We start from the raw sequence: 26,220 nt of genomic DNA, 5'->3' as shown, positions 1-26,220 counted from the left end.
GGTTTAATGATGGAGGAGGGGGGCAGGCCTCATCAGAGCCCATCATAGGCAATGATAAGCAGTAATAGGGCAATCAGGCGCTCCGCAGAACAAGCGTTGGAAAAGGTGATAGCAGAAAATAGGACGGTTCTTGAACAAATGGGAATCCCAGACAGGGCTGCGGAGGTCTCTAGCAATGGCCAGCCGGGTTAGTGAATGCTCTGAAACCTGGCAAGGGGGAGGGTCTCGGGGTCCAGGCTCCAGCCCAAGCAGGAATGGCTACACTGCTCTTTTTAGCCCCACAGCCTGAGCCCCACAAACTTGGGCTCTGAGACTCAGGGCCACAGGTTTTTCTTTGCAGCGTAGACATATCCTAATAGTTAAAGATCAGCTGAAGCCCTGAAGTAGGAGGTGTGAATTCTCCTCCAAAATTTTTGTTAGCATTAACTATTATAACTGGGGATTCTGGTTATCCATATAAATGTCCAGTCTCTTCCAGAATCTCACTAGGTTCTTGGGCTCAACGATATCATGTGACAATGACTTCCACAGGCTGATTCTGTGTGGGCAGGGGAGGGTTCGAGAAATGTACATCTTTTATCAGTTTTGAATCATACACACCTGTGGATAATGACATTAGGATGCACAGAGCTATGCACTTATTATCAGGCCCAGTACTACCAGGGGGACAAATCTCTCCTCCGCCCCAAACAATCTTCAGAGGGCCACAAATGCTGGTCAGAAAGGCCAGAATAGGTACAAAGTTTCTAATGTTAAGCAGCAGAACAGCAGTGGATTGGAGAGTCCTCATCCTTTATAGATCACAGCAAAATACTGATACAGGAGCCAAATTTTAATTTTAAAAACTCTTTAAAATCCAAGATTTTCCAGGGGTCTAACTAGCCCCTGGACTCCTGGAAGGTTGTGTGTTTTTTAAATAGAGGCATCCGTGGGCCCCAAAATATCCCCTTGTTGTCCCCCCCAGTGATGGGACCCTAGAACCATCTCTGCCGGCTATGATTTGGTTTTCTGCGTGCAGTGCCTTTCAAGGTCGAAGCGTCATTTGCTGGAAGTAAAGAGGTAGCAAAGCCATGTAATCCAGTGACTAGGTACCGGAGTGGGAGTCAGGAGTGCCGGGTTCTGTTCCTATCACTTCCCCCGTTTCACCTCCCACGCTGTCTCTTTTGATTGTAAGCTCTTCAGGGCAGGGACTCTCTCTTACTATATGCGTGTACAGCACTACCACAATGTGGACCTGTCACAGGGTCTACTCACTGCTAGGGGCACCTTCTCCTGGCCACTCTGGGGATTAGCTCCTTCCAGGTGCTGTGCCCTCTCTGGCGGTCTCTCCACCCCTCATCCTTTCTCGCCTGGCAGCCCTCTCCTTCCAGGAGCTGTAGCTTTCACTTTGTGACTTGGCCCTCCGGCCAGGCCACTATGGGCCTCCTCTTCTGGGGTATCCAAGTCTTTTGGGGCAAACTGTCCCAGGCAGTCCGCTCTTCACTGCCTGCTCTGTGCCACTTCCCCAGTGGCGGGCCCACCCTCTACTCCAGGTTCCAGTTCAGGGGCCCCTCTCTTCAGCAGCCAAGGTCTCCACTATCCTATCCCTTGCTGCTTTCCCCCTGACTCTTCCCTTTCTCTGGGTTTGCCAGCCACACAATTCCCTGCACCCACTGTCTTGGACGAGGAGGACTGCATGAGATGTCACTTTGGAGCCGATCACCACGCTGCTTAGAAAGCACTCCTGGTCCGGGCTGCTCTGGGGCCATGCACTGGGTTAATGCCGGATGAATCTCCGAAGGTTTGGAAGTGTAGTCCGGCTAGTCCCTACTGTGAGATGGGCTCCAGAGAGAGGGAAATGGAGACATCCTTAGTGCTCCCACAGCAGAACAAAGAAACCCCTTGGAAAGATCATCTTCAGCATATTTTTAAAAAATGGAACTGTAACCAAAAAAAAAAAAAAAGAGAGAGAGAGAGAGAGAAATGGTCCAGCCACTCCAGCTTCCAGGACAGCCCGCTGGCTTTTACACTAGCTCTGGCTATTCTGCAGGGAAACGGAATTCCTTCTCAAATAGCACGAGATGTGTTAGGGCTGAAAATGATATTGAAAGAGACAGACTTTAGCCTGCAGCTTGTCTGCATCACTGCACGATCCATCTTGCTCCAGGGGGCACTGAAGGAAGCACTGAAATCTCATCAGCCCACCAGGAGCCGATGACAGCGCGGCGGGGGATGGAGACGGAGGCGTGGGAACAAACTGGGGAATTGGTGGTGATTCCAAGTGTGGCTGTGGAAGAAGCCATTCCCAACCCAGTGACCATCTCCGGGGACGCACGGAGGATGCCCAAACCAACGTTCAGAGAGGTAAAGATCTGCAGCTTTATAAAGCGCTACCCAACATCTGAGACACTGCAAAGTGGCCTGGTTTCCAGCTGGTGGGTGCTCGAGACTTGTTCAAAATCAGGCCCCCCAAGGTATCCAAAATCACTAGCCTCTCTTGAAAGTGTTGGCTGGGGGCTAGCAGGGATTCCAAAGGGAGTGAGGGCCCAGGAGCAGGCTGCCAAGTATCTGAACAGAAGGGAGAGGAAAGAAGGAAAAAAATGCTCGAATCCCACCACACGCAGGTGCTAATGTAGCGGAGCCCCCGATCGATGAGGTTTTCCAAACGATTGTTATCACTGCCGTGTTGACATGGCACCCATCACTGTGGCACCTGGATAGTTTGCAAGACGAGGTTAACTTGAGACACTCGAATCTCAATAAAAGTCCAAACGCCCTGCTCCCCTCCAGCTCTGCAAGCCAGCTAGGCGAGCAGGACGAAATGGGGTCTGCCTGACCAAGAAGGAGAAGAGCATTTTAGACAGGGGGAAAAAAGAAAATCCAATGCATCTTATTCATAAATGTTCTGGGTCATTACAATAGGGCCAATGTGTCTATAGACAAATGCAAGGCATTTTGGGAATAAACAGGAAGAACTCACAGTCTTAGTGCATAAGCTAAATTGTGACTTACATATGTTGATAGCTGTTATAAAGAGGACGGTGATCAGCTGTTCTCCATGTCCACTGGAGGCAGGACAAGTCGTAATGGGCTTAGTCTGCAGCAAGGGAGGTTTTTAAAAACAAGCTGGACAAACACTGGTCAGGGAGGGTCTAGGTTTACTTGGTCATACCTCAGCGCAGGGGGCTGGACTGGTCCCTTCCAGGACTACATTCCTATGATTGTCTGACTTAGGGGCTGATCCTGTGCGATGCTGAGCGCCCGCAACTCCCACCCACATCACAGGGAAGTGAGGATGGTCAGAGCATCACAGAAGGGGCTAGACACATTGCAGGATCGGGCCCCATCTGACAGGGGTAGAACTGGGCTCCTTGCCGTTTTCCCCATTCTGTTTTCGTAACGGTGTTTACAAAACCCAGTGGGCCAGACCCTGTGGTCCTCAGCCGGCTTTTACTCCAGGTTTACTCAGTGCCTGCTCAGAGACGTGCCTAGGAGTTTGCCTGAGTGCAACATTTGGAAGGACTGCAGGATTCGGCCCAATATAGATCAAAACAAACTAGCACCCACCAAAGCCCCAAAGCTCTTCCTTTCATTACCGCTCCCTGAGCCACCTGGAGGCACCCAGCCACCTGGTCTAGGTGCAGGAGAGCAGCTTCAGCAGCCAAAAGACTGAGCAGGGGGAGAGAATCAAAGAGAGCCCTGGCTACACGCCATCCCCTTAGCAACTCAGCCTCCGCCGAGGTTCCTCTCTCCACTGGGGAGCTGTACCCTGTGTCCCTTCTGGATGCCTGCCTGGACCTTCAGTCCTCCTTCGCCAGCCCTCCCTGTACGCCGGCAGGAGATCAAAGCAGCGACTCGGCTCTCAGCTGAGGCATCTGCGCCCTGCCACCAGGTGCTGTGGCCGACCTTAAATAATCTTCGTCACTCATTGCCCCGGATGCTATCCCAGCAGATACCTCATCCCTTGCTCTGCTGGGACTCGTCAGCAATTCGCCTGGCACAGAATAACATTCACCGATGCCCGTCAAGGAAACAGGTCGTGATTTATAGGCACATGCTGCACCGTGCCAGCGAACGGAGAATCAAGGTATAGACTGTGACGAAAGGGGCCAAGGGGGAAGCAGCAGACTTGAAGATTCCTGCAAAGACTTTGGGTTGTGACCACCTATTGTTCCTGGCTTCGTGTGCTCATTGGAACAGTCTTTAGTTAACACCGAAATCCTTAGTGCGTTCCGTATGTGACAAAGCCAGGAAAGGAGGCATAATCCAGACCTTTCACTCCAAACAAGTCACGAGCATTTATTCTATGCTACCCAAGCTGTTGGCTGATCCAAGCAGAGAGAAGCCTACCAGGAGCCTTCAGAGAAGCTAATGCTCACTGGGCAGCCTGCAGATTGCAAAACTGGAACAGCAGGACGCTGGGGAAACGTAATTCTCAGCTCCAACGCTTGGGCTGGATTCAGGCCAGAGTGACACTGAGTTCTGCCGGCATAAAGCAGGGCACAAGGCCCCGGCAATAGAAAGGGAGCGGGGTCGTCATAGTGCAAGGTGCCGTCAACTCAGAAAACTTAGATCCTCGCCGTCCTGTTCATTTTGCTCTCGTGCCAATGCTGCTGTCCAAGCCAACGCCCGCCCTTGCAGCAGCTTCAGTGGTTTCAGGATCAGGCCCAGATAGTAGATGGGCATTTCAATTGCACTGCCTGGGGTGAGCTCCCACACAGCGCAAAGGACAGAGGGTAGCAGCACCCAAGAATGGGGGGTGCAAACCTGACCCTGCCCTAACAAGATCACTGCTGCGCATGCTGGGAGCAGGAGGGAGGCTCGGCTCTTTGTTAGAAGTTCATGCTTAAGTCGCTGACCGTTCAGCCCATACCCTGCCCCCTTCTCACTAGCCATTACTGAATGGGCCAGCAGGGGGCCTGGGACTCCCCACTGCCCAGGGCTCAGGCCAGCACGGACCCTCATCTGCACCCCCTGGAGGGTCTGCTCGCATTCGCACGGAATCACAACCACCTCACACCTGTCAGAAGTGCTCACAGGGTCAAGACCAGAGGGAGGGGCTTGTCCTTCTGGCACCCCACCTCCCACACCCCAGGAGACAAAGGCCCCACATGCACAAGTGCTCAAGGGATGGACCCTAAATTGGCAGATGTGGGAGAGAGATGGGGTAGGGGGCCTCCACCCCAGGGGTCATGGGGAATTCAGGCCATGTATGGATCCACCAGCCATCCCCGTTCCTAAGCCCGCACTTCTCCACGCTGCCCTGCTCAGATCCCACCCCGCAGAGCGCAATCCTGCATTATGCCTCCCCACACACACCAGTTCTGCAGCTTCTCTCAGCTCTAGGCACCCACAGTGTAACTCAGCCTGCGAAAGGCCTGGCCCTTACGTCGTATTGAGGGAAGGGCAGGATTTGCCCCTTAAAAGCTTCTCATTGCATGAATCCTTGCTATGCTGCTCTCCCCCCGCTCCTGGACCAGATCTGTAGCCCTGCTTATGCACTAGAGCAGCGGTTCTCAAACTGGGGGTCGGGACCCCGGTTTAATGGGGTCGCCCGGGCTGGCGTTAGACTTGCTGGCCAAGGCGAAGGGTTTCAGCCCTGGGTGGCAGGCAGGGCCGGCTCCAGCTTTTTTGCCGCCCCAAGCAGCGAAGAAGGAAAAAAAAAAAAGGATAAAGCGGCGATCGGCGGCACTTCGGCGGCAGCTCTACCGCACCGCTTCATTCTTCGGTGGCCGGTCCGTCCCTCCGAGAGGGAACTTGGACGCGCCACCCCTTTCCATGGGCCGCCCCAAGCACCTGCTTCCTGCGCTGGTGCCTGGGTGGCGGGGCTTAGGTGCGTAAGCTCTCTGGGGAAGGAGCATTTGTTACTCCGTGTTCTGTTAGCACATCATGCCCATTTGCAGGGCTCTGGTGTCGTCCTCAGCACTAAGCCATGTCAGTCCATTGCCCGGTGGGCTGCGAGACCCCTCCTACTTCCCTTCGAAATCCATGCTTCTAAGGCTTGAATCCGCTCAGTCCCCCTACAGCCCTTGCTCCCCGCTAATGGGCCTTCTTTCCTTTGTGACGGCTCACAAGCGATGTCACTTTAATGGACGCTCATGATAAGTCAACTCGCTCGGCGAAGGGCACCGGTGGAAAAACTTCAACATCTACATGCATCTTTGGGCAAAGGGGACATTTGGAATAGCAACTGCACCCCCTAGTGTCTGTTTGGGGTACAGCAAGTCAACATTAAACCCAGTTGAAAAGTTTTCAACTAGCAATAATCACACCTCAGATTAACCTCATTGGCTATGATACTGCCACTGCGCAAAAGAAGTAATTATCAATTATTATTATTATTTGTATGGTGAGAGCACTGGGAGCGCCAGTCATAGACCAGGACCCTATTGTGCTCGGTGCTGTACAAACATAAATACAAAAAGATGGTCCCTGTTCCAAAGAGCTGACAATCTAAGTAAAGTCTCTCTCTGTTATACAGCTATTGGAGGCTGAACTAATCAGATCTTTTCCTTACAAAGAAACTCACTCCAGGGACAATGGGGCCTGTGCCAGAGTGAAGGGGAGGAGAACACTCAGCTTGGCTGGCGGGGGGGAGGCGCATTACAAAGAATCCAGGAGCTTGAAGTTTGGGGGATAGAAAATCGGTGATACTAACAGATCTGCCGGCACTATTCTATATTAAATCATCGATAAGACAAATCCAATTCTGCCCCCTTTCGACAGCCCCCCACAGCTCTGCCGATGCACCCCAATCTTCTCCAGCAGCAACCTCTGTTATTTCAGTCCTGAGCTCCCCCCATGGAGCTCACCCAATGCACTTCGATCCTGGCCTGTGTGCTCAATCCAGGCTCCCTGATGCTCCATTCCTCACAAACTCTGCCAACACACCCCTTATCCACCCTGTAGGCTGTACCCTCCATCCTGACATCCCTGTTATTCCAGTCTTGGGGACCCCCCCCCACCAGCCTTCCAGATGGACTGTGGTCTTGGCCAGCAGCTTTCCCCCGTAGTTTACTTCGGCGCAGACAGCGTCATGTCCAATGCTCGGAGTCGGGGTTCAGGGACGTTGTCCTTGCAATCTTTGCGTTGCTGTAAATGATTCTGCGTTTCCTCCCAGCAAAGAGAGCTTGGAGAGAGAGCGAATCTTTGCTTGCTACGAGGTATCAATCTGTTTTCACAAGCGAAGCAATGACCAGGTCACCTAAGAGGCTGTTCTCCCCGCCCTGTACAAATGCTCAGGAGAGTCTAGCTCTACTGGACCCACCTTCACCGAGGCCTGTCTTGAAGACTGCTCGGGGCTGAAGGCTGACACACAACAGCTTGGCTGGAAAGTGAATCAGGTTTTGTTTTTTAATAAATAAGGCTTGGAAGGAAACTGGATTCAGGTGCTTGGGGGGAGGAGAGTGGATTTGCAGGGACGCCTTCATTTCAGCCTGCAGCTACAACAGTAAGAAAGGACAAAAATGAGGCCACTAGATTTCAGCCGGCCCTTCCCAGGGAGGGCTGCCAGGCACTGAGGAGAGTTAGGACAGCAACTTTCATTCCACTTCCCTAGCACACTCATGCTGCTCCTTGTTTCCAAAGCTGTCCGCGACTTTGCCCCACCCGTGTCTCCTCCTATGCCTGGATCCTGCCCCGATTCCATCCTCACTGTCCCCTTTTGTCTTCTCCATCTGAGCCTGAACATCTAGTTCAATGGGACGATGCACATCAGTAACATCACTCACATGTGTCTTTGCAGGCCCAGGCTCTAAACTCACATCCCGCCTGCCCTCCAGAGGCCCGGTGAGGTGCACAGCAATTCAATACCGCGCGAAAATGACTGAAACCCAAAAGCTGAGTCGTCAGCGTTGCTTCGGGAAGTGGGGAGGGGTCCCAGCCATGTCCAAGCAGGCTCTTAAAGAGCAGTGCTAAATGCAAGAAGCAGACATGGCCCTGGATTTGCAGTGGTGGCTAGGTCCTGGAGTTACAAGTGGGCCAGCAACCGATGATCTGGCCCGATCCTTAGAGGTGACCAGATCAGAGGAAGAGCTTGGCTCAAAGGTTTCATCAGTTGTGCAGCAGCTTGGACCTAATACAGAAATCTGATTAGCGACCAGTGTAACTGAGCCAGAACTGGTGTGCTCACCCATGTACAGTCAGAGCACAGGCAGCAATATTTGGTAGCAGCTGGAGTCAGAGCTGTGCATCAGGGAAAACAAGAGAGGTGTGCTCCCCTATGCAAAGGCCGGAGGCAATTGCAGGAGGAAGGTTTGACTGGCTCCCAGTCCCAGAAGGCAGATTTCACCCTAGCAGAGGCATGAGGAGCAGACTCAGGCAGACTCCAGTTTAAAGAGAGAGCGGTCAAAGAGAGCCACCTAGACACAGTCATGGAGGCGAGCGATGGCAAATGCTGTGCAGAAAATTACGCCCATGTCAGACCCACTGTAAAACAATCAAGCTTACATCACGCTCAGAACTTAATGTGCCTGACACGCTGCAGCCACTGCTACTGAAAACACTTCTCGTTTTGGTTTCATATTCTAATGCATTCGCTCTTGACCAAAAGTGTGTGTTGTGCGCGTGTGTGTGTGTCTGTCTGTCTGTCCGTCCATGCTGTCCTTTTCCAGCGAGTCAGCCAGATGGAAGCTCCATAACTGTCCACAGGAGACGGGGTATCCGAGCTTGTCAGAATAAACAAACCCATTCAGAGGCAGATTCCTCCTGTGTGTGACTCTGGGGCTATAATTTTGCAACTGGATTGGTGAGATTCCTTCCAAAAGGCCCTTTCACCATTACAATGCCCCAGCACTGACTCTCCCTTCTTTCCAACCAACCCCAGCCAACCAAAAAGACAAAAATGGCCGTGAAACAAACAAACCTAAACAAAGTAAACGAATACACTCTTTTTAAAACCTCAGAACCACTCTCCCAAACAGAGCTTCCACCCCAAAGGGAAGAAGTGCCCGAGTGTCCAGTCCATTAGCGCTTTCGCTATCACTGTCGAATTTATGGGGAAGGGGCCCAGAGACGATGGTGACGGGTGGCAATACAAAACTTGCTATTTGTACTCCAAGCCAGGCTTGTGCGAGGAAGACAGGGTCTCTGACCCAAAGAGGTTACGGTCTCAGACATGTGACTGTGACGTGTCTCGCACATCTTTGGGCACTCAGACAAAAATAATAATAAATCTGTTTTCTCCCTCCTCATCCTGCCATTCAATACAGTGAGGATGCAGAAAACAGAAGAGGGAAGCTGGGATTTATTCCCCGCAGGGGTCAGCATGAGGAATGCTTCACAAAGCAGGTTATTGCTCCGGGACAATGAATCAATGGTTTATTATCAGGTCGACAGTTACAGAGGCAGATACAAGAGCAGCAGCAGCAAAGGCCCAGTGCTAAGCTGGGATGTCACGTTCTTTGTACGGGGTCCCGGTCACCTCCCCTCCGCCCCTGGGCTGCACCTCAGCAGGCAAAATGCAGCTTGTAAAGTGCCCCTCAGTGCAGATGAACCGTAATACTGCCATCAGCGTGCCGTAGTCCTCTGCCCACCGGGGGTGACCCAGTTCCCTATTGCACTGTGCACCTCCAATCTTCGCTCCATAAGAGGGCTGCTGTGGTTAAAGGGGGGCTTCCTGGAGCTCTACAGTCACGGATGCAGGTTCAAGATGGCACTTGGAGCTGCACCAGTCCAGCTGGGGGGCAGATTCTGATCTCACTTAGGGTCAGTGGTGATCCTACACCACCAAAGCCAGTGGAAGTTTTGCCACCCACTTTGGTGGCAGCAGGATCAGGACCTTAATGTGGCATAAATCCACCGCCACACCCCAGGGTTACACTAACGTCACTGAGAGCAGAATGGAGCCCCTCCAAGGAGACAGCCGAAGAGACTCAAGGAGGAGAAAGCAACCCCGTCGTGCATTTGTACTGGTGTCCCTGTGGACTGATCAAGGAACAAACGAGGGTCTAGGGTTTGGAGGAAGATAAGCACATTCCAGCCCAAGGGAACGGCAGTGGGCAGTGTGGTGAAGGGGAGGATGAGGTGCTGATTCAAGGGGAAATAAATATAATAGCCCTTTAGTATCTAGAGGTAATTCACACATGATTTCCAAAGCCTGAGCTATGCAAGTTTTTGCTGAAAGGGCCCAATTCTGAGCTCCCTTACTCTGGTGTAAATCAAGAATAACTCTGCTAAGGCCAGTGGAGTCACACAGTAATAAAACCAGCACACGGGGAGATCAGAATCAGGCCCAACGCAGAATAAAATCAAATCAACTTCTAAAATTATTTCTATTGTGTGCAAAAGAGATAAAATACCCAGAGCGATTATCTGGTAGGATCATCCAAACATCCTTACCCTAACCATCCTGGAAGGGTTTACCTAGGGCAATTCATACCATGATCCCAGACCAGAAAATAGCATGTGAGAATGGGACCAGATTCGAATCTCAGTTAAATCCAGCGTCACTCCCTACTGATTTCAATGCAGTAACTCTGGATTTACATGGGCATAAGAGATCCGAATCTCCACCCATTATCTCCGTATTTCATTCTGGAAATAAAGGGTGAAATGTTGGCTCCTTTGAAGACAACAGCAAAACTCCTATTGACATCAACAGGGCCAAGATTTCACCCATCGTGCACGCTACTTATAATGGACAGGAGAGAAGGAATTCAGTAGCTGGTACTGGGCAGAGGCTGGGTTGTTTTGGGACATGGGATTGCTGGGGGTAGGGTCTGATGGATGAGAAGGAGTTACAGCATTTGCTTCCCCCCCATTCACTATGTTTAGGGGACAAGTCACGGACCGTGAAATCTGGTCTCCCCTGTGAAATTTGGTCTTTTGTGTACTTTTACCCTGTACTGTACAGATTTCATGGGGCAGACCAGCGTTTCTCAAACTGGGGATCCCGACGCAAAAGGGGACGTGGGCGGCGGGGGGGTGCAGGGTTATTGTAGGGGGGTCACGGTATTGCCACCCTGACTTCTGCACTGTGCTCAGAACTGGGTGGCCAGAGAACGCCAGCTGCTGGCCAGATGCCCAGCTCTGAAGGCAGCAGCGCAGAAGTCAAGGTGGCAATACCATACCATGCCATCCTTAGAGCTGCAGTTGCCACTCTCCGGCCACCTAGCTCTGAAGGCAGCGCCGTCACCAGCAGCAGCGCAGAAGTAAGGGTGGCAATACCATGACCTTCTCCCTACAATAACCCTGTAACTCCCGCCAACCCTCTTTTGGGCCAGGATCCCTACAGATACAACACCATGAAATTTCAGATTTAAATATCTGAAATCATGAAATTTACAATTTTTTAAATCCTATAACCGTGAAATTGACCAAAATGGACCGTGAATTTGGTAGGGCCCTGACTATGTACAAGTTTGCAACCAGATGGTTCAAAGCAGAAGTTGTCACCTTGTGCCACATTCGCTCTAGGGAAGAGATAACCCACCTGAAAGAGCAAAGACAATCAGAGATCAGTGTCCCATTTCCCTTCTGCTCCCCCAACCTCATGTTCCCAGCTGACAAACCAGCACCCAGCACCGATCTCTGACGGGAGGCGTTGTATTGCAGAAGCCTGGAGGAACTTTGCTTCACTAGATTCTCATTTAGAGCACACAGGCACTTGATCCCAAACCGTTATCACAGGAAACAATGGGTAGCGTGTAGGAGTCCACTATAAGCAGCGAGTGAGTCCGGCAGCCCGCTTACTTCTTAAGGTCCTGCTCCGCTTTGTCTGAGAAAGGGAGAAACAAAATCAACAAGTCAGCCTTTCGACACCACTGCTCAGGAATCCCCTGCTAATTACACACCGGAAGTTTGGATGAACACAGTTAATATTTCACAAGTTTCGTGGTCTGGGGACTAGCAGGCCGAGCAGGATGCGCCCAGTTTTTGGTTCTAATTCGGGCTCTGCTCTTGCACCCTCTCTGCCCTTGGGCAAGTCCCTCAGAACCTTGCTCCTTGCTTTGCAGAACCCCCCTGGCAGCAGGATCAAACCCTCTTGTTCTCAGTTTCCCCATCTGTAAAACGGGGGGCATCTTTACCTCTCTAACAAGGCTTTTATAGAACTTCCATCGTTAACGTCTCTAACACACTTTGAAAGGGGGCAGAGACACAGGAGGAATTACCTAGCTAAGAAGGCCCTGAGCTGAGTGAGTTTTGGGGCCTCCCGTGATGAGAGAGGGCAAAAGGACAGGATGGGGCTTGTGAGATTTCCAGCCCACACTGCACTTCCAGGGTAGGTTTGAGGTCTCGCAGGATTTGGAGCCATGATAGAAGCCCTGTGCACAGGGCTACTTCCTGATTGCTGGTTTCCAGCAGCCAACCCACCCTGCCCCACTTATCTAGGTCTTAGTGGCTTGTGCTGTCTCCACTTCGGGACTGGGAAGGAATTTTTCCCCAGACCACAAGCTTGGCTGAGGCTGGTTCTGTTTTTTCACCTTCCTCGTAGCGAAACTTAGGGGTTGGGGCAACCAGGGGGCTGGGATTCTCCCCCTCCCAGAGGGCATAGCTGGACCTATCTGAGAGTCGTTTAGTTGTCGCAACTGTTGGCAGGTGCCCAGCGCAGGAACTTGCTGATTTAGGCTCCAGATCCAGAAAGGTGGATAGAGGCAGTGTGTCTAATCCTCTGGGGGAAAATGTGAATCAGGGGACGGGGCACTACCGCGGGGGGACTGCCTCTCCAATGCGCTTAACGGAGGTGCTGGTCAAGGTCCCCTCTTGCTCAACCCGCAAAAAGGGAAAGGATGCTAGCGGGCAAGTCGAGGTGCCCTCAGACCCTCCTACTGTGATGGTTGGCTCCCCCTGCGGTGGGGGACCTCAAGAATTGGCAAAGGATCAATGGGGTGCAAGTGACCACGCTGGGCTGTCCCCCGATGGGAACTTTGGATGTAACTTGACTAATAAAGCTACAGCCCAGTTTAAAACCCACATCACGTGTCCTTGCCTTCTTCTGCCAACTTGCACTAGCTAACTCTCCGGCAGCTCCTTCGGGACATTGCGGGGCCCTCTTAGGGGCACAGGGCCCGATTCCGGCCCTGGCTGTGGCACTTCTACTCACCCGGCGGCGGTCCAGGTCTTCGGCGGCATTTTGGCGGCGGGGGGCCCTTCAGTTGCTCCACGTCTTCGGCAGCACTGAAGGACCCGCCGCTGAAATGCTGCTGAAGACCCGGACGGCCACCGGGCCAGGGCTCGCGGGGCCCCTGCAGGGCCTGGGGCAAATTGCCCCACTTGCTCCCCTCTCTGGGCGGCCCTGCCAATGACCTAATAAAAACCAGCCACCCTCTAACTGAACGTGAAGCACAACACAGCTCCTCAACGCAAATCTCACAGATTTGTGTGACCACACCCAGGAGAGTTTACCAACGCGGCTCCAGCCTCATCACTTTGTTAGCTTGGTGCCTGCTCTTGTTCCCATTGACCTAACCAGAGAGGGCCCCAGGGAAGAACATTTCCTGGTATTTGTTAATCGGGTCAGCCTGAGGCCCCCTGGGCGCTTTCTGCCACAACGGCCATGATCCTGGACAGTGGCTGTCTCGCTAACAGAGGTAGAAGAAAGAGGGAAACAAATGAAGGCACCTCACTCCTTGCCAGGAGGCAGGCCTGATCAAGAATGCTCCCAGGGGTACTCTCAATGCCCCAGCTGTGTTTGGGAATGGGGAGGGGGGCGGCCTTAACACTGGTCCTTGGAGATGGAGACACCAAACGCGGATGCTAGACAAATGCATTCTTATTAAACATGCTCTCGCTCAAACCCTGGAAACCACTGGAGTCTCTAACCAAACCAGGCAGACCCCAGCCAGAGGGACCGTCCGGGTACAGCCCTCACCTGCAGAGATGAATTTCAGCGAGCTACTGAATATTCAGAAGCGAGACTTCCCCCTCTTCGGCCCATCGTTGAGGAACTCATGGCCCAGCCCATTACCACATTTGCCGCAGGACACCTAGAAGATGCAAGGGAGGAAAACAAATGAACCGGGGCCAACCCACGGGCGCTCCCTTTGTGCTGCTATTCGGACAGCGAGCAGCAGGCACTGGAACGGCCCCTTTAGCAGAGACAAGTCAGGGAGAGCTGGCAAGCTTCTGCTTTACTCTCTACGAGGTTTTCATCAGCACCTTCAAGGCGCCCGGTCGCTCTTCGTACTTGGCCACGCTGTCGGCGTGAATGGTTTCAGTGAAGGCCGGCCACGGCGACGAGTGCTGGTATTTTGCTTTGCTGGAGAACAGCTCATAACCGCATTTGGAGCAGACGTAAAGGCCTGGGGAGGGGAACAGGAGAAATGACGGGTTAACTTCGGGTGGCAAATTCAATCGCGTGGGTGCTGCACCTGTAACGCCTGCATCCTGCTGCCCAGACAGCGCGCAAGGTCAGAGACGATCACCTCAAAGGATGGTTTACAATACAGCCCTGCTAAACGTGGACTCAGGCCAGGATACACCAACAGGTCACCTACACAGCTTAACCAAACCTACCGCCACCTGCTGTCACTTTCCAGTGGCCAAGATATGACTCAGGATTTCATGGCGGTAGCAAGGGATGAAATCTCAGAGCGTTCTGCTGCAAAATCGCATGCCCCTGTCACATGAACTAAAGAGAATCCCATTTAGCTACAAGCAGTACAGGGCCTATGACACAGTTCTGAGTCCTCTCTGTCACACACACACTGGCCTGTTCCTTACGCACCTTTGGCCCAAGCACAGCTCAGAACAGAAGTCCATGCTAAGCCCTGGTCCACACCCACCTCCTGCTGACCCCAGCCCCGGCGCGGTTTCTCCAGCAAGATTGGGCCCAGCTCAGCCGGGCTCTGTGCAGTCCGAGCTACCTGCCACTCCCACGCACTGGCCTGGGTGCCAGGGGGCTCTGCACGCACCTGTGCCCCTCCTGGGGAGTCATGTGACTAGTGGGGCCTGGCTGGCATCCGGGGAGGATCCGGTTCAGAGTCACCCTGCGCCAGGAGACGGGAAGACACTGGGGGCGCAGCGCCCTGCAGAGAGGGTCTGAGGTTCTGTGCAGCCACCCAGGGATTGGGGAGCTCATACCCAGGCCCCACGGCTGAGCTGATCAGGGCCCCGTGTTACCAGGAGGGGGCTGGCAAAGGGTTAGGGTTACGGCAATGGCCACACCTATGGACAGGGGGATCCCAGCCACCCCATAGACAGGAGCCCGACCCCTATGGGCAACGGCCACCCCTATGGACAGGGGGAGCCCGGCTACCCCTATGGGAAATGGCCACCCCTATGGAGAGAGGGAGCCCGGCCACCCCTATGTACAGNGCCCGACCCCTATGGGCAACGGCCACCCCTATGGAGAGAGGGAGCCCGGCCATCCCTATGGACAGGGGGAGCCCGGCCCCTATGGACAGGGGGAGCCCGGCTACCCCTATGGACAGGGGGAGCCCGGCCACCCCATGGCCAGGAGCCCGGCCCCTACGCACGATAGCCGCCCCTACGGACGGGGGCTCGGGCCGGCCGCTCGGGGCAGCCCCCGCCGGCGCCGCGCTCCCTACCGGGCTGGAAGTGGCCCCGGAACGCCTCGCCGCCGAAGAAGGCGCAGAAGGACATGGCCGCTGCTCGCCGCCGACTGGCCGCGGGGCCGGGCCGGGCTCCTCTCGCCGGGCGCCGGGCCAGGGCCGCCAGGGGGCGCTGCCGGGCAAGGCGCGGGGAGCCGGGCCCCGCCCTGTGCCGGGCTCCAGAGGCGCTGCGGAAAGGGACCGGGGGGTAGCTGGGGTGTGACCCCCCCCCCCCCGGGTGCTGTGATCACTTACACTGGGTGCCAGGGGCCGGGCGTGTCACTTGCACCAATCTGCCACCCGCAGGGGCCGCAGAGTGAGAGCCGAGCAAGGAACTGGGCTGCGTCTCCTCTGGCTTATCCCAGAGGAGCCTATATAAGAAAAAGACCCAAACATGGGAACTGTCCTATAAAATCGGGACATCTGGTCACCCTCCCCGTGTTAACCTGCGCGGACTCCACCGCTTTAGGGGAGTTACCGCTGCTAGACACCAAGGTGCGGCAGGGGCCTGCTTTCGCTTTATTCGCATATTGGCTTCTCCTCCTACTCCCCCTCCTCATTTAGCCCTGATTTTCTCCCCTTCTTGCAGCCCTGCAAATCAGGAGTAACTCCCCAGAACCCAGCTCAGTTACTCTGGATTTACCCTGGGGTAGCTGACATTGGAATCTGGCCCATGATGTTTATCTTGACATTCCCTGTTTGACTAGAAATAGCTCCGTCTATAAGAGTCCTCATAACCTTCCCCTGTGACCTTTCAAATGAGCTGACTATTTCATTAAACACAAGCCTGCGGGGGCTCTGCCTGGTGCACCAGACATTTCATGTCTCAGCCGGACACTGAAGAAATCTGAATGGCACAGGGCTGATAGCAACCCGGGCTCTGCAGCAGCGAGCAAGCACCGCTGGAGAATAATGGAGTTTGCCTTGTTTTGCTGCAAAGAGTTTTGAAGGACACTTCCAGACCTCGCTCATCTGAAGTGGCATATTTTGAGCTGCTTGTTACACTCCTGGGCATGGCTAACCTGCACAAAGTAATAATCAATAGCAATCTCATATTCTCCCTGGGCAAGTTCCTGGGGAGGAACGGATTTGGAGTGGGAGGTGGAGCTCTTCCACTTGCTTGGGCCCCTGTTCCCGGTCCCCAGGAAACTTTAATCCGCCTCTGCTTCACTGATCCCCTTTTCCTGGATGGATTTCGGCCTTCGACCAATAAGCATTCATTCGCATGGGCCGTTCAAAGAGGCTGCAATTCTTGCACAATAAAGAGATTTGACTTAAGCCCCCCATTCTGTCTCAGGAGTAAAAAATCTCCCTGATAGCGATCTAGAGACACTCTTCTCAGGCTGAGAACCTGACCCCACCCACCATGTCACTTTGCAGCTACGCTCTCCATTGCACAGACAGAGTTTGTTCGAACAGCTACACACAGCTCCTAGTCCAAATGCCTGCAGCCTAGATAGGCAGGTAGGACTCGGTTAGCTTGCCCTAGTGCCCAAGATACTGGCCTGATTCTGATCTCCCTGAGACTGGTTTTACACCGATGATGTTGGTGCAGTTACCCCTGGGACCTGATTCTCCTCTCTCCCCCACTGGTTCCACACTAGTGTAACTCCACTGACTTCTGGGAAGCTGCTCTTGATTCACAGCAGTCTACATGAGATCAGAATCAGGCCCACTGTGCAGGCCTCAAGTCACCGCTCCCATCAGTTTTACCCTGGTGCAGCTCCATTAGCTTCAGAGGAGTCACTCCTGATTTAACCTGAGTACGGACGGGGCCGTTTATGTGTGCGTGTGCTTAGCACGTCTCTGCCCTCGGACTTCCAAAGGCAGCACTCTGCAGAAACTCAGCAATCGCATCTCATGCGTTTTCCTCTCTCCCCCTCCCCGGGGATTTACCGCTGGGTCTGAAACACCCCATTATTTCCTATGGGGTCATTTTCAATCCCTTTCAGAAGTAGGGTTGGCAACCCTCCAGGATTGCCCTTGAGTCTCTTGGGATTACATATAAATCTCCAGGAGCCGGCGGAGAGCAATCCAGGAGATAAATCATGGGGCATTCTGGAAATGAATGTTGAACGCTGAATCCGATTTATACAGTAGCCCAGCCAGTGTTTAAAATGCCGTGGTAATGTGCATTTGCCTGCCCAGCAGTTTCATTGTGCTTGTATTTCTTTACCTTGTGCGACGTTTTATGTCATGACGTAAAGTCTGTGCACCGTCATTGATCTACACGTGCATGCGGGCACGTTCGCGTTGTCTCTTTAGTCTACGCTCACTGCAACTGCCTCGCGCTTTCAAACAAAGAAAACAGAAATGGATGATGGTGAGGGCTCTTCAAAACACAGCAGCTCCAAATGTACCTTGGACTACTGTTGTTACACCAGTGGTCATTGTAAAGACCTCCCTGCCCCCACTCTAAAAACTGCCTTTGCAAAGTCGATGAATTTACAGCAGAACACATTTTGTGTCATCGAGCATTTTCCGTTCCATAAGTCTAATCAATGAGGTTTTGCTGTATCTGTCATTTTCTAATGGCATGCTATAGTTTTCTGTATTTTAAAACAATGGAATAAACTAACGCACCCATGCACGCCTACACCAAACATTTACACATGCATTAACAAGCTAAGTAACTTAACCCGATCTCGCGATTTACAAATAAGATTCACATTACCGTACAACTGGAGATTTTGCAATATTGTTTATTTATGCAACTTGCTTAAAATGTGAACGTATGATTCACACGATGCTCCTTATTTCCACCAACGGCAAAATGATGGCTCTGTCGGGAAAGAGTTTTAGACGACAGTAGGTCAGTCACTAATGCTATTACGTCAGGGGATGAAACCTCCCAGAATAGATCCAAACAGAGTTGGCAACCCTATCAGAGGCAGAGCCCTTCCCATGCACCAGCGATTCTCAATCTTCTTGAGGCCAAGGAACCAACTCTTACAGGACGCTGAGTCTGCAAAAGATGGCAACTGAGCTTATTGCATTCCCATTTTACAGGGGCATTGCAGGCACTTGGCAAACGTTCCCAGTGCTAATCACTCTTCCTTGAGCCTACTATGAGAATCTCTGCCATTCAGGATGCCTTGGCAAGCGTCTTTTCATTCTGATTCACTTGGCCAGACTGAACTGCCATCAGCTGAGTGATCCCTCTTGTGGATCACTGTGCTAATGCTGCCGAATGGAGACTTGCTAATATGGGGTCCAAACGGAGGTTGACTGTCAAATCAGCCAAAGGCAAATGTGGCTGCTGCTTGCAGCTAACACCGCAATTTGTAAAAGACCTCTTGAGCGGAGTTTGGCAGTGTCTGTCTAACACCCCTGGATCTGCAGTGTGGATTGTTTAGGGATCCTGCAGACTGTTACAAATCCCCCAGATTAGGGACTCACAGACAGAGACGCTTCTTCGCGGCTGCAGAATTCTCTTCAGCTTGCATCTGGACTGGCAACAGCCCTGTAGTGCTGCAGAGTTCTCGGGGCCTTTCTGTAATCCCAGACAGATAGGAACGCATCGACTACTGGTCACATAGCCAGGTTAAACCTTTGTGTAACGGGATGCACGCTGTGCCCCGTAGGATTCGGCTCCTTAGCCCCACTCCTTAAAGACTCAGGGATGCTCCAAGCTGGTGCAACACTTGTGCTCTTTATTTTGTATCTGTTTCCCACCACCAGTTTGCCACTGTTTACATGGCTTGGCCTCACACCAGCCTGTCCAGCAACAGACTATAGGCTCCTTCCCCCATCTGAGCCTGACCTTCCCCTCCTGCTCTCCACCCCCCCTCTTCCACTTCCTCCCAGCCTTCTTGCTCCTGTTATGAGGCTGGCAGGTGCGGGCAGTTCCAAGCGCTGGCTATTTACCCAGCCCCAATCCATTGCCCCCGATTGGGGCTAGGGTGGCAGGAGCTGATTAAGGACTTTCCTAGCAGTGCCCTGCCACACTTTGTCTAAGTCATTTTTTTTGTATCTTGGTCCCTGATGATCAAATTGCTGGCATTCCTCAGCAACCTGAATTTGTCACCTACCATCTGCCTGGATAGCTGAGCCTGTAACGCACTCCACCTACTGCAAAGATCTGTCCCGTAAGCACCAGCCCAGTGATTTTGCAACTTTTGCTGATGCTGGAGGTTTTGTACTCTTCAATAATTGATGCATCTTATCTCTGAGACCTTGTTCATTCATAGCACATTTGACCTTGCTGAAATATACCAGTGCAAACTCCCATCTGCTCTAGAGGAGTGTTCTGGTGTCTGGCCTCTTTATTAGCAGTAAAAACGTTTTCTCACACCGTGTTCGGCGCATCACTGTGCTGGCCTCTGACTGTTTCTTCATCTGCTTAGATTGAGGCTTTAGTGTAGGAGCCGTGAGGAGAGGAGGATGGGGGTGTGAACATTAGCACCTCCACTTCCACTTCAAGAGAGATCAGATAGTTTTCTCCACACCCTGGGGAAAGCAGGAGGACTTTGGAACAAGCAGAAGGGAGTCTGTCCCCTATCTAAATTCTAGCCAAAATTTTACACTGAGCCCATTGCATGCTGGGACAGAAGGCTGGGAGTTTAGTTTGTCCTGGATGGTTACCCGGCAGGGCAGGCATGATCAGCAAAGCTCCCAGGTATGTCCTCACTATTGAGCCTCAAGGCTTTGATTTAAGGAGCCAAGGATTTAAGGACACAACACCTTGTTCCGTCACAGGGGGGCGAAGAATTTCTCTTAGAAACTAGTTGTGAAAAGGTCATTTCCTTCTTGCCCTTCCCCATCCCTGCACAACCCAAAGCCCACTGACTTCTGTAGGCTTTGAATCAGGTGCCATGTGAGTGCAGGAGTCCCGCTGTATATTCCCACCAGATACACAGCATCGATATTTTGTAGGTGTTGACCCCTCCCCGTCATATCTTCTGCTGCTAGTTTCATGCAGTTCCTCACCCCACGGTCACAGGAGAGAGTCCTCTGCCTCCAGATGCAATGCAAAGCCTTTCTCTAGAAGCAAAGGCACTAAACAGTTACCAGTGTCACAAACCGCTTACCCCAGCTCCTGCTGCGTTGAGCACTTCACTCCCCCAGAGGATTGTGGTTGCAAACTTGTCAAAGGTTATTGATCAAGGAGGAAAGAAGATCCAGAAGGTAAGATCCAGTTTACCACAGTATATTGGCCCTGGCAGCATTTTTAGTGATAGTTTAGCTTTCCCTTTTGCTGCCACTGTCTCCAGGAATGTTTGTCCCTCGACCTACCTGGCCTCTTTCTCCTCCTCAGTTCTTAAGTCCATCCCACGCTCCCCTTCCTGATCCTGCCCTGGACGCGGAAATGAACAATGAACTCAAGTTGACACCCTCTGTTTGGTTTCTTTCTCAAGATACCTGTCTGTGCTGCGTACCTGAAAAGCCTTGTGCCGCCTTGGGCTGAGTCAGGACGCCTGGATCCTGTTCCCAACTCTGTCACTAACCTATTGTGTGACTTTGGACAAGTCACTTACATTCTAGGCTCCCAAGTCACTTACATTCTTGGACCCTTGGTTCCTGCCTCAATAAAGTAGAGATAATCACACTGGCTTACCTTGCCAAGGCGCTGTGAGTCTTAACGGTTGTTAAGCTATTATGACTCCTCAGATGAAATCTGCCATAAGAGGACAAAGGATAATATTAATACATCATAATCATAATCCATGTATTATTCCAAATCAGCCTGTATGAATGAACAGCTTCCCAGCCTCGCTCTCAGTCATTTCTCCATCATCATTGATCTGAGTTATGTCTACACCTGTCAAGGTGCATTAGGTCCTGCTATCACTAAGAGAACTGATGTTCCAGAGCCCCTGAATCCCTCTCTCCGTCTGTCCTCCCTTCCCAACCCATTTGGATTCAAGCAATAGGTTCCCACTAAAGCGGGAAGGGGAAGGTTGGCCGAGTCCCTTCTGAGGTCCCAGTGCCAAGCTGTTTAAAAGGCAGCAGCGCAGGGTGGCCCTGGAGGGAGGAGAGGAGGGAGGGTAAGAGCAGTATAGAGCAAGAGGGAAGAAAGATGAAGGGGCACAAGGAAGGCTACATAGGAAATGGGGGAGGGGGAGCTCCAGCGGGGTTGGAGGGACGGGGAGGGGTATCGAGGTGTGTGATGGGGTGCAGCAGCACCGGGCTAGGCCACAAGCTGTTTACTCGTATTCAGCCTGTGCAGTCAACTACTCCGGGGGGTTTCCTGTCCCTGCTAAGGGTGTAGGAAGTAGCCAGGCCCCAGGTTTCTCCCTGTGCTGGTGCTGGAATAGAGGGAAGACAGCTAAGGCCTCCCCTCTGCAGGGACTACCCTGTACCTTGTTTCAGTGGCCCCTATGGGGCTTTGCAGGGGTGCAGAATAGCCAGGTGCAGGTCTGCCCCAGCCACACCCCCATGCTGCCTCAGCGCTTCCGCTCCACCCTCAGCCTGGGAACTCCCCTTCTGCTGGGGCATTCTGTGGAGGTCCCTTAGGCCTGGTTTCATGCCCCATGTGCTGGGTAATAAGATGGGAGGACTCCATGTGTCTCAAACTGGCTCTTTAGTGAGAAAGCTATTGACAGAAGGGCTATACCTGCAGCCGGCATTCCAGCCATGTGCACACAGACTGACTTCCTCGTGCCTCCTCCAAACACTTCCTTCCCGCAGCCTGTGCTCTTCCCTCCAAGTTCCATGCAGGTTGCTACAAGCCCACCCTGTGACCCCTTGGCTCCATAAATGAGGACCCCTACAGGGAAAACCCCACTGGCTGGTTCATAAACAATCCCTGTAAAGCCAACTCCAAGGCCAACTTGACTTCAGGAGCTGGGTCTGCCTCCACTGTCAAGGAAGAACCCTGGGTATTGTCAGTGGGACGTGAGATCCGACGTAGGAAGCAGGGATAGAAGACCCTGGATCTTGCTGATAGTTTAATTTTAATCCACCAGGGTGGGGGGTAGGTGGCGGGGGCTGACCAATGAATAATTTACTACGCCACAATCTTTCCCCCAGTAGTTGAGCTGCTGATTTCTCTCTCTCTCTTTTAATTCTCACTGCATATTTGATCCCACCAGGCTGGTGGTATATGGAGCAGCATCTTCTAATTATACAGAGAGACATTAAAGCTGGAGGAAATGGGACCAAGAAATGACTCTGATACTCCAGGTGCCTGAGTCATATCATCGTATAGGCTTTAGAAGACACTAATGAAGCAGGGATGAATTCCCCAGGGCTGCACAGAACATTATCCCCAGGGGCAGCTGTGTTGTCGTTACTGCGGATATAGAACTGTCCTCTGGGTTATTTTACTGATGTTCGTTTTTTATACTCAGTGGATTTAGGTTCCAGACTGGGCGTGCATGGAGCTGGATTCTCAATCCCCAGAGCAGTATGGGAAAGAAACAGGACACATTTCCCCCATGTACCACCCAGTCAGTGTGCTTCTCCCTGGACTTAACCAGCCCGCCTCTAGAGGGAAGAAGGCACTTAGCTTGTGGTTAGAGTGGGCCTGAACCACCAGGTTTGGAGCTGATCTGGAAGGAGAATGTTTCCAAGGTTTGGGGGGCTTGGGCTGTAGGGTTTTATAGACACAAGGGCCAGCCATAGGGCTCAGGAATGATTCCAGAGCCTAATATTGGGGGTGGGGTTCAAATTGAGTGTGTTGGTTCTGGTTCTGGCCCATCTCTGCTCCCAATGGCCCTTCCGTCTTTAACCCCTGCTGTGATACAGACATTTGTGTCCACTGGGAACCGTCCAGAGTGAAACAAGTGGGTCACTTAACATTATGCCACTTCCAGCAGTTGCCAGCCCAGGTTGGATTTGAACTAGTATCCTAGAGGGGGATGGCCCTGCAATTTCCATAATAACAGCATCAATTAACAAGGCATTTTGCTGTTGTATTTAAAGTGTAACTAAAGCATTTAGGGCCAAATCTTGTCCTTCATTATGCATCAGCACCCTCTACTGGTTGCAAACAGCGCTGCAAATATGGGCCAAATTTGGTCTCCTTACTCTACAAGAGAATTGGGGCCAGATCCAGAGAGATACCAGGTACCGATGATTCCCGTTAGAGCCTCAGGCTCCCAGCACCAATCAAGATTAGGCCCTTAAAACAGGTTCTCTTCTTCCCAGCTGTCTCATTAATAATGGTAGCTGGTACCTGTGGGGCCACTGGCGAATGCAACACTCACAGCTGTGGTTTGTTGCATGAATAATACATATGTTCAGCTATTGTTATAACAAGATTTTAATTATGCCGCTGCCTTCAGGATACGTCTGCCAGCAAAGGGCTGTGTCTCAGATTATAGAACTGCTTAAAACATCCTCTGTAGTAAACACTTTGGAGTGAGGCGGAAGCTGGCTGGTTTATACCTGGCTTCTTAATCCCCAGCTATGACCTTTAGAATGGCCACAGAGTGGACAATGGCACAGAACTCAAATACCAGGCATGGAACAAATGTAGGACATGCCCCTCTAGTTTTAAAAGCCATTTTAAGGAAATCAGACTGGTTTGGTTTGGCAGTGGACTGCGAAGAACCATGTACTTCTTGTAGTCTCTGGCTATGGTTGGAGGTTGTCACCATTTGATGGCTCCTTGGTGACTTATGTGAAATGAGATGGTGATCTTCGGTACCCACAAAATAAAATACCTTCACATGTGGCTATGTTACCTCATGGTTTGAGCAGGTGCCTACATTTTTCTGTTTGAAAGAGATTTTCTACCTCTTTTATAAGAAAAAAATTGACAAGAAGTTTTTGTATCTGTCTGAATTTTTCCACTTCTTCAACAACAAAGTTCTCAGTTTTCTAAACCAAACAATATAAATACTTAAAATGTCAACTACTAAAAAATGTTTAATTTTTAGAAACCAAAACCAACCAAAAAACTGGAGGGAGAGGGCAGCGGACAAATTAGTTTTGTTTTGTAGGGGATGTTGATGGGAAAAAATCCATGAAATTTTTTGAATTAAAAAAAATCCATGACATTTTTGGAATAAAAAAATTGATTTATTTCAAAAATTTGCCTGAACAATACTTACTGTTTTCTGACTAGCTGGACCTGGTTTCTCCTCCTGGCTTTCCTAGGGGTTCCGTGTGTGTGATGATGGGTCCCTGATTTTGGCTGGGGCTTCTAGACACTACTATAATGTTATGGGTTGGGACAGCTTAACCCTCTTTGAAATTGTGGTGGGGGAGGGGAAGATAACCACTGCCCTGCATTTAAGATAGTTGTAAGAAGTCAGGTTGAAACAATAGCAGCCTCTCCACCCCAAACACAGGCATATGTCACCGCTGAAAGCAAAAGGCACATATGGGCAGAGGGGATGTGTTAGCTATTGTCTTGTGAAGGTGTGTGTGTCTATGAGAGAAACAGCGGACAGAAGCTGAGAGAGAAGGCAACAAGGAAGCACCAGGTACTGTCATAACAAGCCGTGGGAGCATGGCACTGCAAAAAGTCTGGAGAGAGAGCTTTTGGGGCTGAGTGCTGGCTAACAGGGGCCCGGACCTGCGAGCAAAGAAACCAGCTTCTGCTGTTTGATTCTTGCTGGGTGCAGGGAAACCGGACTTCATACCTTCTTCATAAATACATAGGATTGCATCAAAGTAACACCAGACTCGGCACCAATTTCTCCTGCTAACTGGAACAACGTGCAGGATCCTGAATTTTTGGCTGGCCTCTGAGGTAACGAGGGTTACAATACATCACGCACTCACTCATGCCCGTCACCCCAATCGGGGTATGGGCTGCCAACCACAGATCTCCAGAGTCCTCTATCCTGGGCCTTTTGCTCTAGCTGGTTCCAGGTATAGCCCATTTTTATGCTATCAGCCTGAAGGTCGCGTCGCCAGGTGTTTCTTGGACGGCCTCTTTTCAGGTGGTTGCTCCTCATCTCTGCTGCGACCTGCGCCATCTTTCTTAACTCGTACATGGTCCTCACGTTCCATGTACCGATGGTAATCCTTCTGGTTGCAAGAAGGGTAATCGGCTTTGTGGCTTCCTCACGACTTTCACCACCCAGCGTCATGCGTCTTCGAGTTGAAGACCCTTCTTTTTCCAGGCTAAAAGTCTCTGTTATCTCTATTGTTGGCGTTTCTGTAGCAGGTTAATTTTTTACGGGGTGGAGTTGCTAGCCCCACGCCCAACCCTCCTCCTTTATCCTGACTTGGGACAGGCAGATGGCCCCAAAGGACCTCTCTGGTGGAGTTTTACAATACATATTTAAACAGAATATAAGGACAGGGGTCAAGTCCTAGAGGAATGTATAGATTAAAATCTCTCGCCTTAAACTGTATCCAGAAATGACTCAGATCTACACCGCAGAGGGGTTCGGTGTACATCCCTGAGTACACCCACAGCTGCATTCTGTGCTAGCTGAAGCTTTCAAGCTGTCTTCAGCTGAAGCCCCAGGCAGAGGGCACTGCAGTCATCCAGCCTGGAATCTCAGCTGTCCTGTTGCAATATTCCCTAGACGGCCTGATCCTGGCGTTTCCTTACTGATGCTAATGGGAGCAGGACTAAGGTCTCTGTTGCAGCACGTATCCTGTGAGCTCCCAGCACTCATCATCCCAGCCTGAGTATATGGCATGGAAAACACATCAATATGGCAATAAAAAAAGAAAAGAAAAGAAAGCATTGCCCACAGCTGAACTGGGCTGTTAATATGGGAGAATTTGAAGTGATCCTGGAAGGTTAAGAATCCTGCATTGAGACATGGAGAGATTCACCCTGGAAACCATACAGTCAGCCCCAGGGCCCAGTGTGTTTGCTTGCTCTTGTTTAGCACCCATA

General features: G+C 51.7%; 1 protein-coding gene and 1 pseudogene across 2 annotated transcripts; both read right to left on the bottom strand.

The window, feature by feature from the left end:
* Positions 1–6,216: 6,216 nt before the first annotated feature.
* On the bottom strand, positions 6,217–6,296 carry LOC117884561 (annotated as a pseudogene).
* Positions 6,297–11,063: 4,767 nt separating this feature from the next.
* Positions 11,064–15,596, bottom strand: MSRB1 (methionine sulfoxide reductase B1). 2 transcript variants are annotated; one of them, XM_034784878.1, is made up of 4 exons: positions 15,468–15,596; positions 14,077–14,219; positions 13,790–13,904; positions 11,064–11,695 (listed from the first exon to the last, which is right to left on the bottom strand). In XM_034784878.1, exons 1-4 carry the CDS (start codon positions 15,520–15,522, stop codon positions 11,667–11,669), a joined length of 342 nt encoding a protein of 113 aa, XP_034640769.1. In that variant the 5' UTR covers positions 15,523–15,596; the 3' UTR covers positions 11,064–11,666. The 2 variants fall into 2 exon arrangements, with proteins under 2 accessions (XP_034640769.1, XP_034640770.1); XM_034784879.1 differs by lacking the exon at positions 11,064–11,695 and having other exon boundaries at positions 13,824–13,904.
* Between the last annotated feature and the right edge of the window lie 10,624 nt (positions 15,597–26,220).

The sequence above is a fragment of the Trachemys scripta genome, chromosome 10 (genome assembly GCF_013100865.1).
Source record: "Trachemys scripta elegans isolate TJP31775 chromosome 10, CAS_Tse_1.0, whole genome shotgun sequence".
NCBI lineage: Eukaryota > Metazoa > Chordata > Testudines > Emydidae > Trachemys > Trachemys scripta.
The sequence above is the reverse complement of the archived record's forward strand: the minus strand, read 5'-3'. Positions and strand labels throughout refer to the sequence as shown.

Coding starts and splice junctions, on each gene's coding strand:
- MSRB1 (XM_034784879.1), bottom strand. CDS start 15,522: ATGTCCTTCTGCGCCTTCTTCGGCGGCGAGGCGTTCCGGGGCCACTTC. Junction 14,220..15,467: donor CCGGGGCCACTTCCAGCCCG/GTAGGGAGCGCG, acceptor TCCCCTCCCCAG/GCCTTTACGTCTGCTCCAAA. Junction 13,905..14,076: donor AGCGACCGGGCGCCTTGAAG/GTGCTGATGAAA, acceptor TGCATCTTCTAG/GTGTCCTGCGGCAAATGTGG.